This window comes from Centruroides vittatus, unplaced genomic scaffold, assembly GCF_030686945.1.
Source record: "Centruroides vittatus isolate TY-2023 unplaced genomic scaffold, ASM3068694v2 contig_941, whole genome shotgun sequence".
Lineage (NCBI taxonomy): Eukaryota > Metazoa > Arthropoda > Arachnida > Scorpiones > Buthidae > Centruroides > Centruroides vittatus.
This window is the reverse complement of record NW_027122625.1, coordinates 1,417,570-1,433,471: the sequence shown is the minus strand read 5'-3', so window position 1 is coordinate 1,433,471 and position 15,902 is coordinate 1,417,570. Positions and strand designations below refer to the sequence as shown.

At 32.8% G+C, this 15,902-nt stretch overlaps 1 protein-coding gene across 1 annotated transcript; it reads left to right on the top strand.

The window, feature by feature from the left end:
- The first annotated feature begins 1,607 nt into the window (after window positions 1-1,607).
- LOC136984922 (lipid droplet localized protein-like) lies at window positions 1,608-9,220 on the top strand. Its single transcript, XM_067282061.1, has 11 exons — window positions 1,608-1,900; window positions 2,045-2,151; window positions 2,587-2,667; window positions 2,736-2,865; window positions 4,692-4,741; window positions 6,457-6,608; window positions 7,045-7,162; window positions 7,241-7,351; window positions 7,696-7,816; window positions 7,898-7,976; window positions 8,996-9,220. Exons 1-11 carry the CDS (start codon window positions 1,720-1,722, stop codon window positions 9,099-9,101), a joined length of 1,236 nt encoding a protein of 411 aa, XP_067138162.1. The 5' UTR covers window positions 1,608-1,719; the 3' UTR covers window positions 9,102-9,220.
- The last annotated feature ends 6,682 nt before the right edge of the window (window positions 9,221-15,902 follow it).

Sequence of the window (15,902 nt, the reverse complement as noted above, 5' to 3'; positions counted from 1 at the left end):
TGACAGAAAAGTTGAGATTAACAGTTCTGAGATTCTTCGAAATGAAGCTGAACAACAAATAATTTAATGTGAGCTCACGTATACACTCAAACCTGTTTTTGTGCGATTTTTTATTTGTGCGGTATATGAAAATTTCAATCAAATTGGAACGTAATTGATTCCTGTAAAATTTTTTAAAAACTATTGGATGTTTTCTATGACATCAGCAGGTTTTTTCATTTTTTATTCAGTAAAATTTTTTTCTCATACGTTTTTTTCGGTCCCCTCTCATTTTAATAGCATAAAAATCATAAATATTATGTTATATTTGAACAGATGCGGTAAGTTGGCTCCCCTCCAGCTTTAGACTGCGGGTGTGAAATTTCACGCCTTGTTAAATGAAATAACACTTTCTGCAGCTATATTTATCAAATAAAATCATTTTTTAAGGATTATTTTTAACTTTTTAATGTTAGGTTGGTATTTAAGTGGAAATAATTAATTAATATAAAAAATAAAATTCTTAGAGGATTTTTCCCCATCAGGGATTGCAGAAAAAGGCCCGAGGAGTTAAAAAAGCAATTCCTAGTTATTTCGTACGGTTTTGAGTTATTTTCTACGTGAGACATTTTTTGCGGTCCCTATCCACCGCATAAAAACAGGTTTGAGTGTACATCTCAAAGACAGTACCTATAGAAAAATGCATAATATACACTACTCTCACATAGTTTAGAATGTTCAGTTGGCTGCCACTTATCCCGTCTGCAGTTCTGCACCTATTTCGCTTTCCTCCGCTTATCTGCAGGAAATCTAAACAATCGAAGGTCGGTAGACTTACTTTTACAATTAGGTGCCACAGAATAACCCATTGTTTAACGTTCTGAGTACGTATGTACGTAATAATAGTCAACTCACGCAGGGACCACGTATGGTGATCTCTATCGATATGCCCCAACATGGCCGCTGCCGCATAAAATCACGGGAGCGTGTCCTGACCTTCTTATACAGACCTTGACTTAGGTCGTCGGAGTTAGCGTCATCTGTTGGACATAAAAGCCTTCATCCATATACAAAGATATTTTTGAAAGGGGAAATGATGGTCTTCACATATGCCAGAAACCTTCGCGGGAGTGTATTAAACAACTTTCCGAAGTTTCATGGGTTTCATGGCAATCGGATAAATGGTGTGGTAATGCATGAAGGACAAAGACAGCCAGACACATTCGTTTATATATATATATATAATAAATTATATTTGTTTCACTTAAAGAATAGTAATTAATTATTTAAATTAATTCAGCAATTATAGATATTTACTATTTTTTTATTAACTTACCTTGAAATTTTCCTTTAATTAATGATGATATCAGTTTTTTCCGTAAAGATGAAGTAAACATGACTGATAATATCATCTGCTAAGCTGGCAAACTGGCTAAACACCAAAAATATCGACATTCAAAGAAAATAAACAATAAGCTAGATAATGTTACTACAAGGACACAGTCACAGCTGTCGGCACGCAGAATATAAATTACAATATCAATAAACATGGCGTAATGTACAAAATGTCACGTGGTGCTTTTTTCTTGTTCAACACTAGTCCATACTATCTGGGAATCTTTACAGCTTATAAACGTTAACATTGTGGTAAACGGGAGTAACTCCTCTGTATATTTCTACTCTGCACGTTATACCACAATCCTGCTAAGTCGAAGTACTGTATTAAGCCGGTATTTCGAAATGGATACCAGAAAATTTGATATTGTTGTTTTTGGTGCTACCGGAATGACGGGACAATATGTATTCGAAGAGTTAGCTAAAGTTTCTAAGCGTGAAAATGTCAAATTTGCATTAGCGGCCAGAAATGAGAACAAATTAAAAAGTGTAATAAAGGAGTCCCAAAAGTATCTTCAATCTCTTGGTATGTATTATTATTAACCCATACGCTATCGTAGATTTAGCACTAGCGATTTTTTCTTAATTTACTTTCGAAGGTAAAGGGTCCCATCTCCCCGTTACCCCACTGTATAGAAACTAATTGAACTAAATTATTTAATATTTTCAGGAGAAACAATAGATAATGTGCCCACAATCATCGCTGATATTAATAGTGAAAATTCGATATTAAATATGTGCAAAAGGACTAAAGTGCTGTTGAATTGTGTAGGATCCGTAAGTATTCAACAAATTTGTTGGGCTGCAATTTAAAAGATTGTAGACCTATAAGTTCCGTCTGTTTGTCTGTTCTTTCTTAATTTCGAGAACAGTGATAGTAGATAAAAGTCGAGATCAGATGTGGAAAGCTTAGGGGCAGGAGTTCCCAATTAAGTATATACGAACTTCTGATATACACCGGAAATGACATAGAGTAAATTCAATTTAAGAATTTTCTCTCGACGGAGTTATATAGATGACCAGCATGGCTGTCGTTATCAAGAAAAGCATAATATACAGGAGCAAGACACCACAATACAAATTTGAGACGAAAAACATATATTTTAAGTTGAATAAATTAAAAATTGCAGCCCGGCATTGTGACGATGTCACAATAAATAATTGCTCGTTTATTTTTTAGTTTTCTTTATAATTATGTATTCTTTGATTTAGTTCTATTTACTGGGCGAAGCTGTCATTAAGACATGTATTGTTACTAAAACCCATTATTTGGATGTGGCTGAAGAATCCATGGTAAGAAACTTGGATGGAAATAATAATTAATAAAATTTTGACTCTTATTAATAAAAAATTAATTACAGTTTCTTGAACAAATGCAATTAAAATATCACGAAGAGGCTAAAAGAAAAGGGATATATATTCTTGGTGCTTGTGGATTTGGCAGTATCATCTGCGATTTGGGAATCTCATTAATTAAAAGAAAATTTCAAGGTAAGTTAATAAAAAAAATAGTAAATATCTATAATTGCTGAATTAGTTTAAATAATTAATTACTATTCTTTAAGTGAAACAAATATAATTTATTATCTATATATATATAAACGAATGTGTCTGGCTGTCTTTGTCCTTCATGCATTACCACATCATTTATCCGATTGCCATGAAACCCATGAAACTTCGGAAAGTTGTTTAATACACTCCCGCGAAGGTTTCTGGCATATGTGAAGACCACCATTTCCCCTTTCAAAAATATCTTTTATATGGATTAAGGCTTTTATGTCCAACAGATGGCGCTAACTCCAACGACCTAAGTTTGCTTTTTTGTGAGAATGGACTAAAGCACATCATTTTCTATCTATCTATATAAATAAAATATAACGTTCGTTTGTTCCTACCGATTCCTTTGAAATTTTGACACAACGTTGCATTCGAATACGCAGGTGATTTTATATAATATACATGTCGAAATTCCCCCAAGGGGGGAGATGGACAGGATTAAGGCTTACCGTGAAGAACTCGGCTTCTATTATACTATTTTACATGCGGTTTTTTGCGTGTTTGATTGCGTTTTAATAGGGTGCGTCAAGAGAATGTACACTAAGAAGGGGTTTTTTGAATTTCCCCCCACGGAGGAAGTGTTATACATTTATAATAGATTCATTTTGAGCCACAACAACGCGTGTCTGGGTCTGCTAGTATGTAATAAAACAAAACAGTAAAATGCAAATTTATTTACTTATTTTACCATTATCTATTTATTAAACAGATAGATTGTACACAGAACATTATGTACAAAACTTTCATTTACAATATGTAGCAATATGAGTTTTAAACATTATAAAAGAGCTTCTTGTCTTGAAAATTGTTGATACTAATATCTCAAATATTATAGTGGAAATAACACAGACTTATCACGAAGTTATCGGTAACATTAAAATGATAGAAGATTGCATTCTAATGATAGAAGTGTCATATTTATGTTACCAGTAGTATTGCGATAAGTCTCTGCTATCTCTACTATAGCAAAAATAGTTATATTTTCGATAATACAACTACTAACGCAAATGATAGTAGTTGTAAGTTTGAAACAGATATCTATTTAAAACCTGGAAAATTAAATCGAAAATATTTATATTTTCGATTTATCCACATCCTCATCTGTAATTTAAAATTATCATGTTATTAACGTTTTATAAATCAAATACACTTTTTCTTTCTTTATACATGATATAAAATTTTAAAATGTAATTACGAATAAGATTTTTTTGACAGAACAATAGAAAAAAGTCACGAAAGTACTTGAAAACGAAAAACTACCTACTAATCAAATAGATAAACAAACTTCTTCTCGCCTAACAGCGACTCTAACGCCAACTATTGGCAACCTGACACATTAACTGTACTTTAGCGCATAGCGCAAGGACCAGTTTATCTATCGATTCTGATATAAGTGCATTTTGTTGTAAAAGGGGCCGGTGTTCCTGATGTGCCAGACTCAAAATATGTCCCAGTCCTCCTCTGCTTGTGACAAGTCTAGTAAAGGGCTCAGTAAACAATAAAAGAATCAAAAAGTTAGGTTTAATTATAATTAACTATAACTTTCGAATAATTGCTACATCAAAAGTCATTAGTTTTCTACATCTGGATGTATGAAACACATTAAAAAATTGTTTACCTGTTGAGTATGCCTCTGTATACAATATCGAGTTATCGTACGTGATATTAATCTCACAGTTGCATGATAATGAGCAATTCTAGCTAATTAAATGTCTGAAGAGACAATTGATTAGGCCTATAATAAATTTATTTATTTACAGGTGATGTAAATTCTGTAGAAACGTATCGTGAATTTACTTATGGAAGACAGGTTCGTTGCAAATTACTGTATAATTATTATTCGTTTTATTTTGAAAGCTACAGCCAGTGGCGCCCGCAAACTGTATGAAAGGGGGCACAAGCTATAAAAGAGCGCAACATACTCGTACATTATGTAAGAAGGTTCAGATTATGATTCAACGTAGGATCAGCGCTCCCACAGGTGGTATTGGTTGCAATCGGGGCTAACTTTGCCTTGAAAAGAAGGAACGTTTCTTGTCTTAGAAGTCAAGTTTGGGTCAACATACGATGAAGTTGAATGCGATAACGGACAAATATCGTTCATTAGTTTCTTTTATGGTTGGAGAATAAGATGAATTTTCTGTTTTTTGTTGATAATGAAATTTGGGACCCCCGTAGGGAATAGGAAGAGGGTAACACAGACGAAAGTATAGGCCTTAATGTACGGGCGCCATTGGTTACAGCGTATTGTTTTAATGAAATTTTATTAGATAACAATTCTTTATTAAACATTAATATTAATTTAACTGTTATTTATACAAATTTATTAATTTTTTATTCAATAAAACGAGAATGGAAGAATTATTAATAAATATTCGTAATAGAAGAAACACGAAGCTATAAAATCTTCATAATTCATCTTTGAACACTAAGACAATTATTAGTTAATTTTCCATCCTGGTTTTATTGTGTATACAAATTATACTTTTCAAAGTATCGAGACACTAAAGAGACTGTAATAATTTTGCTATTTTTGGCGGGGCAGAACAAAAATTGTCCCTGCTCAATCTTGTGTTCTTTTAGCACGAAAAGGACGAGTAATAAAGTTTTCAAAATTTCGTGTTTCTTCTACTCCGACTACAGACAATCCTCGACTTTTATTCGTTAAAACGTAAAGTAAAATCGAACAATAGAGTTGCATGTTTTCCTCCATTTTTGTCTCCCTCAGCCCTATGGGGCTGATGGAGGGCATTTTCCTATGGGATCAAGAAGGCATTTTCAACCATATTGATTGTGGATTGACCAGGCTCACAACGGGCCGGCCGGATTTCTAGAATGATAGGCTGATGCTCTAGAATCGCCAATTAATTTTAGTAAAACCGATTGTAATTAATATTACCGAAACCGAAATTGGCGATCACGTCATCGCGTGATAGCTCGAAATTTTTGTTTGTGGTCTGCAAATATACGAAAGTGAGAATTCGATTCGGATGCATTAAAGTATTCTATTCAAAAGATCGAGTTGTCCAATTTCCAAAGTCGAAAGGTCCACTAGTGGACACATGGACAGAACCACTGAACACTGGAAGTCGGTCGTGGATTCTCATCTCACGTGGAGTTATCGGAGTTTTTTTCACGTATATAACATCTAAATAGAGGCCAGTTTTCATAGAAAGTCCTATCGTGAGGTATCACTTTTGGCATATCTCCCATGAGTGACGTTCCCACCTGGTTAGGTCCGAAAGTCGAGGAATGTCTGTACAGTAATACTTCGGTTTTCGTCGATAATTCGTCCGAAAATAATCGGCGAAATCTGAACCAATTTTTCGCTGAAAAAATCGACGTAAACCGAAACCGACGATAACCCCAGTCAACGAAAACCGAGGTATTACTGTATTTATAAGTAATAATCTGTCGTTCAACAATTAAATCGTTCATTATATTAAACAGTAGTTAGCATATAAATCATTAAACATTATATTCGATAATTTTAAAATGTTAATAATAATAGAGTTACAATTTCAGCGCCGAAATATTACTTTTGGAACTCTTAAAGCACTGTCAAATTCGTTTATTTACGGCTTTAAGAACCGAAACAAAATAAAGAACATCAGAGAACAACTGAATATGGAAATCTTCAAGAAAGTGCCAACGTTTTCTTATCCTTTGAGGAAAAGGTTGTAAATAAATTAAGATCTAATGAGATGTTTGAATATTACATTTAAGCCTATTATATCATAATTAAGAATTTGTAAATTATATTGTTTATTAATGGTGTTCTGTTGTTATTTTCCATTTTTAATTTAAAATATTAAGGTCCAACTAAGAGAAAATGGTATATTACGTGGAGTGCGAGTTCTGGTAAAATGTGTATTACAGAACCTTGATTTCTCTTCTGTGCAATTCTTAACTCGTTGTATTTACATTTAACTCTAGTTGTGGGTTTTTAAACTGACGAAAGTAATATAAAAAGTCTATATGTTAGTGCATTCATATTTATTGAAATAAAAGAAGTTAAATACTATAGTTAGAGAAGACGAAAGCTTCATAACTTCATTGGTGTCTGTCCCCTTTAATAAACGATTATGTTAATACACTGCTAATATATTTCAGACCTTTCCTCTCTAAAAGTGAATCAATAGGTAAATGGTGTTTACCTTTTCCGGGATGCGACGAAACAGTGTCATTACGAAGTCAACTTTATAATTATAATTATAAAAATCAAAGACCCGTAATTATATTTATTTATATATTAGTTTTTATTTAAAATAATATAAGTTTTTCATTGGATTTGTTTTTTTACTTTCAGGTACAAATAAAGGCATATTATATAATGTCCATAGTAAATTTCTTTTCCAGTCTTTTACGACTTTTACTGATAGTAATGTTTCGAAACTTAACAAAATATTTCCTAAATTACGTGAGTAGTAATTGCTGAATTTTTCTGTTTTTAAGTTTCAAAATAGATGCCAGAATATATTTTCTTCAAATGAATTTCCTTTTAAATTACGAAATGATTTTTTGAAGGATTCTGTTTAATCCGATCGTGGCCTTTAACATCTTTATTCTGATACATTCAATCAAAGTAGGGTTTAAACATTTCCTTAGTTTAAGCTTCATAGTCGACCCCCCAATATACACTCATTCTAATTCTTATTATACTAGGTTCATCTTATGTAAGGTATTCGTCTATGGATGATCAATATGGATTATCCTTATGCGAAATATATATGTGTATAATATAGAATTGTTATGTGTATGCAGATGGAAGAATCCGAGTTTACTTTTGTATATTGGGCAGAAGGATGGAAAGATAAACTCGGTGTCGATGAGCAACATGTTAATTCACCTAACAGATGTATGAGAGTAACTTTAAATGGAGGAGGTAAGTATATTTTCTTATGTCGCAATATCCTGTTTGTTTGTATTCTTGTTTAAAAGTTTATTTCGTAATGTTGAATTGCAGATGCTTTTCGTGTTACTTCGCTTTGTCTAGTTAATGCTGGTATTGCGTGTTTAAAAGAGAGTGAAAAAATGCCAGAAAGGTAAATATCAAAGTTTATGTATTCTGTTAAAGAAATTACAAAAGAAAATAACTTTTGAGGGAAAATAACCGTATAATGTAATTTAATAAGAAAATCTCACGTAAATACATTTGTTACGAAAAATTTCACATTATATATGCTTTAAAAGTGTCCAAATTTCGTACATAATGATCAAATTGTTATAATTGTATACATACGTCTGTTCTTTCTTACGGTGGATGTTAGCTCAAATACAAGTTAAATAATTTGCTATTTTTGCATTAACTTGCTCCTTTAGCTATTTAAGATAAATTAAATCTTTTGAATATATTTCAACGATTTCTTAGAATGTAAACAATAAAACCTGGATTTAGCGGACATTGTACTAATCCGGTCTCGTCGTATTGACAGCATTTTTGTTTTTAAGAGGACACTGTCTTCTGCAGACAACTGAAAAAATTAGTTATTATTTCTAGTGTTAAAAATCTCTGTATTAAGCGGACATTACGACAAACAACGTGACTCTCATAAATATCATTTATAAAATACTTTACTGCCATCATTCCTTAGGATTTTTCTCTCCCTGAACTTTACAAATGAAGTACGGTACTTCAATTTTTAGATAGTACATCCCAACACTTCACGTGTGAAATACTGGATCTTCCAATGTTAAATTACAGTAATTATGTTAATTGTTATCTGAGAAGTACGCAATATACACCAATCGATAAAGTAACTTCCGAGTTTCATCTGTCTTCTGCCTATAGAGAGCACCGCAAACAAAAATGGCGACTACGCAATAGCGAAGAAAATTATGTTAATTATCGCATAAAAACATTTCTATAATTTTTTATGCAGTTTAGTTTTGTAAAAGTGATTCGAAAGCACCGCTATAACCTTAAATATTTTGCAAGGTTATATCTTATAAGGGCATTTTCTGTTTCCAGAGTGTCCGCTGAAACCAGGTTGCATTATACATTTTACGAAAGAATTATAAATTAACTTGCGCATATATAAACATTAATTAATTTTATTTCTAGTGGAGGAGTATTAACACCCGGTTCTGCTTTCGAAGACACTTCCTTGTTAGAACGATTGCAAAAATCTGGACTTCAGTTCGTGATTACTGAGAATGACTTACTCTGAATTTCAGTTTATTATTTTGTGTCGTAATTGTTATTGGTTGATTGTAATATTAAGTCGTATGCCCCTATATACAGGTTTTCCTTGTACTGAATAAATAATATAAAAGGATGTTCGATAGATTCAAGACTTTTAATTATTATAGTTTACAATTTAACAGTTGATTAGATTTTTCTAGAATTACATTTTAAGAACAAGTAACAATTTTATTACTTTATATCAGTGGCGTGCCGTGACATTTGATGACAGGGAAGCTGTGTTTCTGTAAGAAGCCGACTTCCAGGGGCAATCACTTAATTGCGCGTCAGTGATGGTCTAGGGTCCATTCGTATTCATTTGTTCGATAAGCCAGTAAAAACTGTAGTCTTCTCTAAATGTATTTTTAATATCACAATTACATTCTGACTCGCTAGTCACGATATAAGGACTAAAATTAAAAATATATTATAAAAACTTACTGGGTGAAATAAAATGTGCGGTGGATATACACACCTGGTACAATATATTGTTCAATTGTATTAATATACTTTTAAAGGAAATTATAATTAAAATATATCTTTGTAAAGAAACGTACATAAAAATAACATAAAATATTCTTTACTTTTTAAATTTTAAAGCAATCCACTTAGTCAAATAGCTCGATACGAGTGGCTAATGGATGGAATCGGAGACGGTCCAGGTAGGTGTGCAGTGCGTGCATGCATGCCAAATCCCAAGGATGCCGATACCGGTGAATGTCAAATGCCTCTTTTGTCGCATCACTAGTATATCTCAACTGACGCGACAGGGTTGTTGTACATTTTAAACGTTTCTCACCATAGCTGTAAAAATCTAAATGTGTTAAACTTAATAGTCATTTGTTTTCTAACTAATTCGTTTTAGGACCAGTATCTACGTAAATTTACAACTTTTAGTCACTCTCATTGAACTGGAAAAATTTCTGTCTTTATTATCTAATATTACGAAGAAATCAGTCCCCACTGTACTGGGCTAGAGATTGGTTGGGTTAAGCTCTTGTGTAAGTAAAATTCTGGCTCTTTCAGCAGGGTTTTATTTATTTCCCCAATTCCCTGATCTCTTAATTATTTAATTACTTCTTAAGTAGAAATAAGTCGAAACCAGTTACTTTGTACTTGAATATCTGTAGTCTTGGGAAAACAGTGGAAAGACAAATTTTTATGATATGTATCGGTTGTCATAAAAATTTAAGGAAAATAAATTCTAGAGCTTTTTTTTGTACCTCGTGCGTCTCATTCATTAAATTTAGTTGTAAATGATGCTGCCAAAGTAACAGTTAATATTTTAACATTGTACAAGAATTGTACACGTTTTTTGTGCATCCGCTTACAGATGGGACATACTAAATCGTAATATCACTGGTTTAACATTGAAATCCGTAAGTAATATAAGATGGGAGAGCAGAATAAACGCAGAATAAATATATCAAATATTTTAATGGATTTTTTAAACTCCTTTCAATTATACAGAACTATCATAAAAACATGCCAGTAAACTCCTATCGGTTGGGTTACGTTATAAATCTAGTCTACTCATGATTTACATAATCGGGCGATGGTGGCCGAATATCTAGCAGGCAGACGGCTAACAGCCTAGAACCGGTCCGGGATATAAAATTGGAAGCGTTATACGTGTGTAGCTTTCACTAGCTAAACCCTGTGAGGTTGGTGCTCTGTAAAGCGCATGCGCCAATGCCTATAATCCGGCTGCTTGGAAGCTGACCCGGTTTCGACATTCCTTCCGCCACTGATATTCGAATATACAATAGCAATCTTATCGTTTTTTCACATGTAGCATAGAAATTTCTAATAAGATACATAATGCAATTATAATAAAAAATTAATTTTAATTAATTCAAAGTACGTTAAAATATGAGAATTTATATTTTAGAAAATACAAGGGAAGGTCCTTCATTGGAAGGTGGAAGCGGCGCTTCCACCGCTTCCAATGACGGCACGCCACTGCTATATTTGTCATCGATAAAGCGTGTATTGAAAAACGTTCTATATCTGTGTGGATTCCGTTTAGTATCGATGATAACAAATCCATTGTTTTCGCTTCTACGATAATTCGACGAATCGTGTTTTGTCCATCTTGGATTGGGTAAAAGAATAGTCAGAATTTCTTTAAATAATAAAGAAAATATCACAATTTGATATAGGCTTATGGCGAGAGAAAAATTGCAGCGCATTCTAATAGTGAAAAAGCTTTTTATTATTTCTTTGTAGTAATGTTAAACAATGCATTATTTGTTCATTTTTATGTAGGTATTGTTCGAGGTTTTAAAGAAATTGTATTGAAATCTGTCATTGCCATTTCTGCAGCCCAATAAACATGATTACTATACGGCACGCGGACTCAAAAAGGTTCGCCATCTCTGCGCTAGATCATGCTCGTTTGATTCTTTGTAAAGTTTAAAAAGTTCGTAATGCAATTTTTTAAACATTCAAAAAAGATCAAATTTGTCTGTCTGGAGAATATCTATAAAATTACAAAAATTGTAGCTAAACCCATAATTTTGGAATTTATCCAAATAAATAAAAAAACTTCTAAAATTCTAGTGAGCTAAGTAATTAAAATACCAAAATACATTGTCATCAACATCTAATTTTTACTTCATTATATATTTATTATAGATTTTTATAACTTTGGTAAATACTGTATTTCAAATTGCAGCGTTTTATTTATTTATTTATTTACAAAATTATTTAGCTGCAGTAATTTTATGTGCAATTTATAATTCAATGTTTTGAGACCTCTTAAACCTAAAACGTCAAAGAAACAAATATATATATATATATAAAGAAACAAATATATATATATACATATATATATTCCGTGGATGTGTGTGTGTGTGTTGAGGTCTATTTCGTGTAATGTCACAGGATGGAGTAATGATTAAAATATGAAATTTGATATGATAGCCTGTGTATAAGGGACATTGATGCTGTTAAATTTTGGTGGTTAAAGGTCGAAAGAGTGGGGAGATAGAGGAGGTCGTGTGTTATATCTCGTGAGAGATTGACCTTGGTTGCGGCCGACGTTTTCAGCCTAAAACGTGAACGTCGGACGTCAAGCGCCGCCATCTGGCAATTCTAGAAGGTTGAAAATGGCGTTCGCTACGTCTAGCATGGCGAGTAAAAATTCGACCTAAACTTCTTTATTTTTTGTGTTTGGAGTTAAGATTATGACGTATTTTATTAAAATAATGATTATTTAGCATTTACGAATAACATTGTAAAGAAACAGACGATTTTAATCCAGAAATGATTTAATTATTCAATTTCGTTCATTGCAAGCGATGGAAGCGCCTGTAGCACTTTCCATATGACTTGTCTTCATAATAGCTTATCTAAAGATATAAATTTTCATATTTTAACGTACTTTGAATTAATTAAAATTAATATTTTATTATAACTGCATTATGTATCTTTTACAAATTTCTATACTACATGTGAAAAAAAACGATAAGATTGCTATTGTATATTCGAATAATTCGGTGGCGAAAGGAATGTCGAAACCGGGTCAGTCTCCAATCAGCCAGATTATATAGGCATTAGCACATGCAGTTTACAGAGCACCAACCTCACCCGGTTTAGCTGGTAGAAGCGACACACTCGTAAAGAGTACAGCTTTATATCCCGGAGCGGTTGTGGGCTGTTATCCGCCTGCCTGTCAACTTCCAAGCAGCCAGATTATAGGCATTGGCGCATGCGCTTTACATAGCACAAACGTCACGGTTTAGCTGGTAGAAGCGACACACGCGTAAAGAGTACGCGACTTTATATCCCGGAGCGGTTGTGGGCTGTTAGCCGCCTGCTAGATATTCGGCCACCGTCGCCCGATTATGTGAATAAGGAGGAGACTAGATCAACGGCGGGCAACCCGCGGGCCAGCTACGGCTGGCGAAAAGTTTCTATCCGGCCCGCGAGATCTTTAATAGATTATTAAATTGGAAAAATAACTAATTAATAGTTATTTTTCCAATTCTTTGTAATTTTCGAAAACGATAAAAGAAATAAATGTAGTAATTAACTTTTTATTTATTTATTTCATATTTGCAGACTAAAAAAATTACGAGTCACAAGAAGGCGTCAATTAACTACTACGGCGCGGAAAAAAACGTAAAATTTATTCTGGCCCATGTTATAAAAAGGGTTGCCCACCGTAGACTAGATTTATAACTTAACCCAACCGATAGGAATTTACTGGCACGTTTTTATGATAGTTCTGTATAGTTGACAGGAGTTTAAAAAAACTCCATTAAAATATTTGATATATTTATTCCGCGTTTATTCCGCTCTCCCATCTTATATTACTTACGGATTTCGATGTTAAACCGGTGACATTACGATTTAGTATGTCCCATCTGTAAGGGGATGCAGAAAAAACGTGTACAATTCTAGTACAGTGTTAAAAATTAACTGTTACTTTGGCAGCATCATTTACAACCAAATTTAATGAATGAGACGTACAGTACATACAATGGTACAAAAAAAAAGCTTTAGAATTTATTTTCCTTAAATTTACGATTTATATATCCGTTGTCATAAAAATTTGTCTTTCCACTGTTTTCCCAAGACTACAGATATTCAGGTACAAAGTAACTGGTTTCGACTTATTTCTACTTAAGAAGTGACTAAATAATTAAGAGATTAGGGAATGGGGACATAAATAAAACCCTGTTGAAAGAGCCAGAATTTTACTTCAACAAAAGCTTAACAGAACCAATCACTCGCTCGGTACAGTGGGAAACTGATTTCCGTGTACACCTGGTATTAAAACGAATTAGTTAGAAAACGAATGACTATTAAGTTTAACATAGTTAGATTTTTACAGCTACGGTGAGAAACGTTTAAAATTTACAACAGCCCTGTGGCGTCCTTTGAGATATACTAGTAATGCGACAAAAGAGGCATTTGACATTGACCGGTATCGGCACCCTCGGGATTTGGCACGCACACACTCACTACACACCTACCTGGACCGTCACTAGTTCCATCCATTAGCTACTCGTATCAAGATATTTGACTAAGTGGATTGCTTTAAGATTTAAAAAGTAAAGAATATTTTATGTTATTTTTATGTACGTTTCTTTACAAAGCTATATTTTAATTATAATTTTCTTTAAAAGTATATTAATACAATCGAACAATACATTGTACCAGGTATGTATATCCACCGCACATTTTATTTCACCGAGTAAGTTTTTATAATTTATTTTTAATTTTAGCCCTTATATCGTGGCTAGCGATTCGGAATGTAATTGTGATATTAAAAATACATTTAGAGAAGTCTACAGTTTTTACTGGCTTATCGAACAAATGAATACGAATGGACCCTAGACCAGTGATTCTTAACAGGGGGGCCGCGGCCCCTGGGGGTCCGTAAGAAGTTTGCCGGGGGCCGCCAAATTATGCAAAATTTCCTTCAGAATATAATAAAAAGAAAATTGATGTATAATCCGAATATCGTATTGAAAAGTGAAAGAAGAAAGATAAAGTTTTCCTATTTAGTTTTTATTTATTTATTTTGTATTTCTTCCTACATACAACTTTGTTAGTACAGAAGAAATAAATGTAAATATGCTACTTACACCGCAGTATTTACTTCTTTTATTCCAAAGCAATTTTAAGAAACTATTAATGCTTGGAATTTTAAAAATAATTAGGAAAAATAGTAGGCTTTGAAAATTTAAATATTTTTGCAAAAGATATGCAAAATCCTTACCACAAGTGGGCGTTTTAGTTTTAGTTTAGTTTTAGCATCGACATTGGATCGATTTATGGACATGTTTCTTATTTTATTTTCTGTTAAAAATTAATGAGTTTTCATGTTTAATTGTGAAGTTTGAATGTTATTTAAATAGATAATGAAATAATAAAGTTATGATTTACATTTATTATATAAAAAATAAAGCAATAATAAAAAAATCAATTTATTATAGATAAATTATCAATTTCAAATATAAATTATTATTAAAAAATGGGGTCACAAAAAAATTATAAAATATTTGGTGGGCCGCGAGTATAAAAAGGTTAAGGTAGGTTTGTTCTTCCACGGCATCTTCTACCATCAACAGCGTAATACGTTTGTAAATTTTCTAAAAATAATTTCCCGAGCTGCTTTCGGATTTCCCTGAACAAAAGTATGAAGTAGTCCTATCGTACGGTAGGAGATACGACGCTAATTAAAAATAATTATTTAGTGTTATTAAACATTCTATAAATACTTTAAAATAGTTTAATTTGTTTATTTATCTTCGCTAGTAACATTCGTCGTTGTTAAATGTGTTCGGCCATTTTTCAACAATATCCATGAGTCAGTGCGCGACGTGAACGTGTGGCGCAACGTGTTTGACTTGGAGTTCAAACATCAAACGTGTACTTTTGCTTGCTGTACAACTTTAACGTTTGAACTTCGGCCGCAACCTCTCTAATATTCATAAATAGCTACTTCAAGCCAATCATATTTGTCTATATTGCGCTTGTTTTTCGAGTTTATTCCCAATATTTCTCATAAATTTCAAGCACAATGCACCAGCTTCATCTAACAAGTTCAGATTCGTCTAGCACTGTGAAAGCTGCTACAACAAAAAAACAAAAAACAAAAACGGACTGGAGGTACAGTCTGGTAGACCGTGGCACCATTGGTCTTACTTTCACCCACAATACCTTTTTTGAAGGCGCTCAGCTCTCCGTTCAAAAAATATATTTGGGTTGGTCACGAAAAGTACTTACAATCTTCAGTATTTTTTATCTTTTACCCCATGTTTTGTTTTTTTTT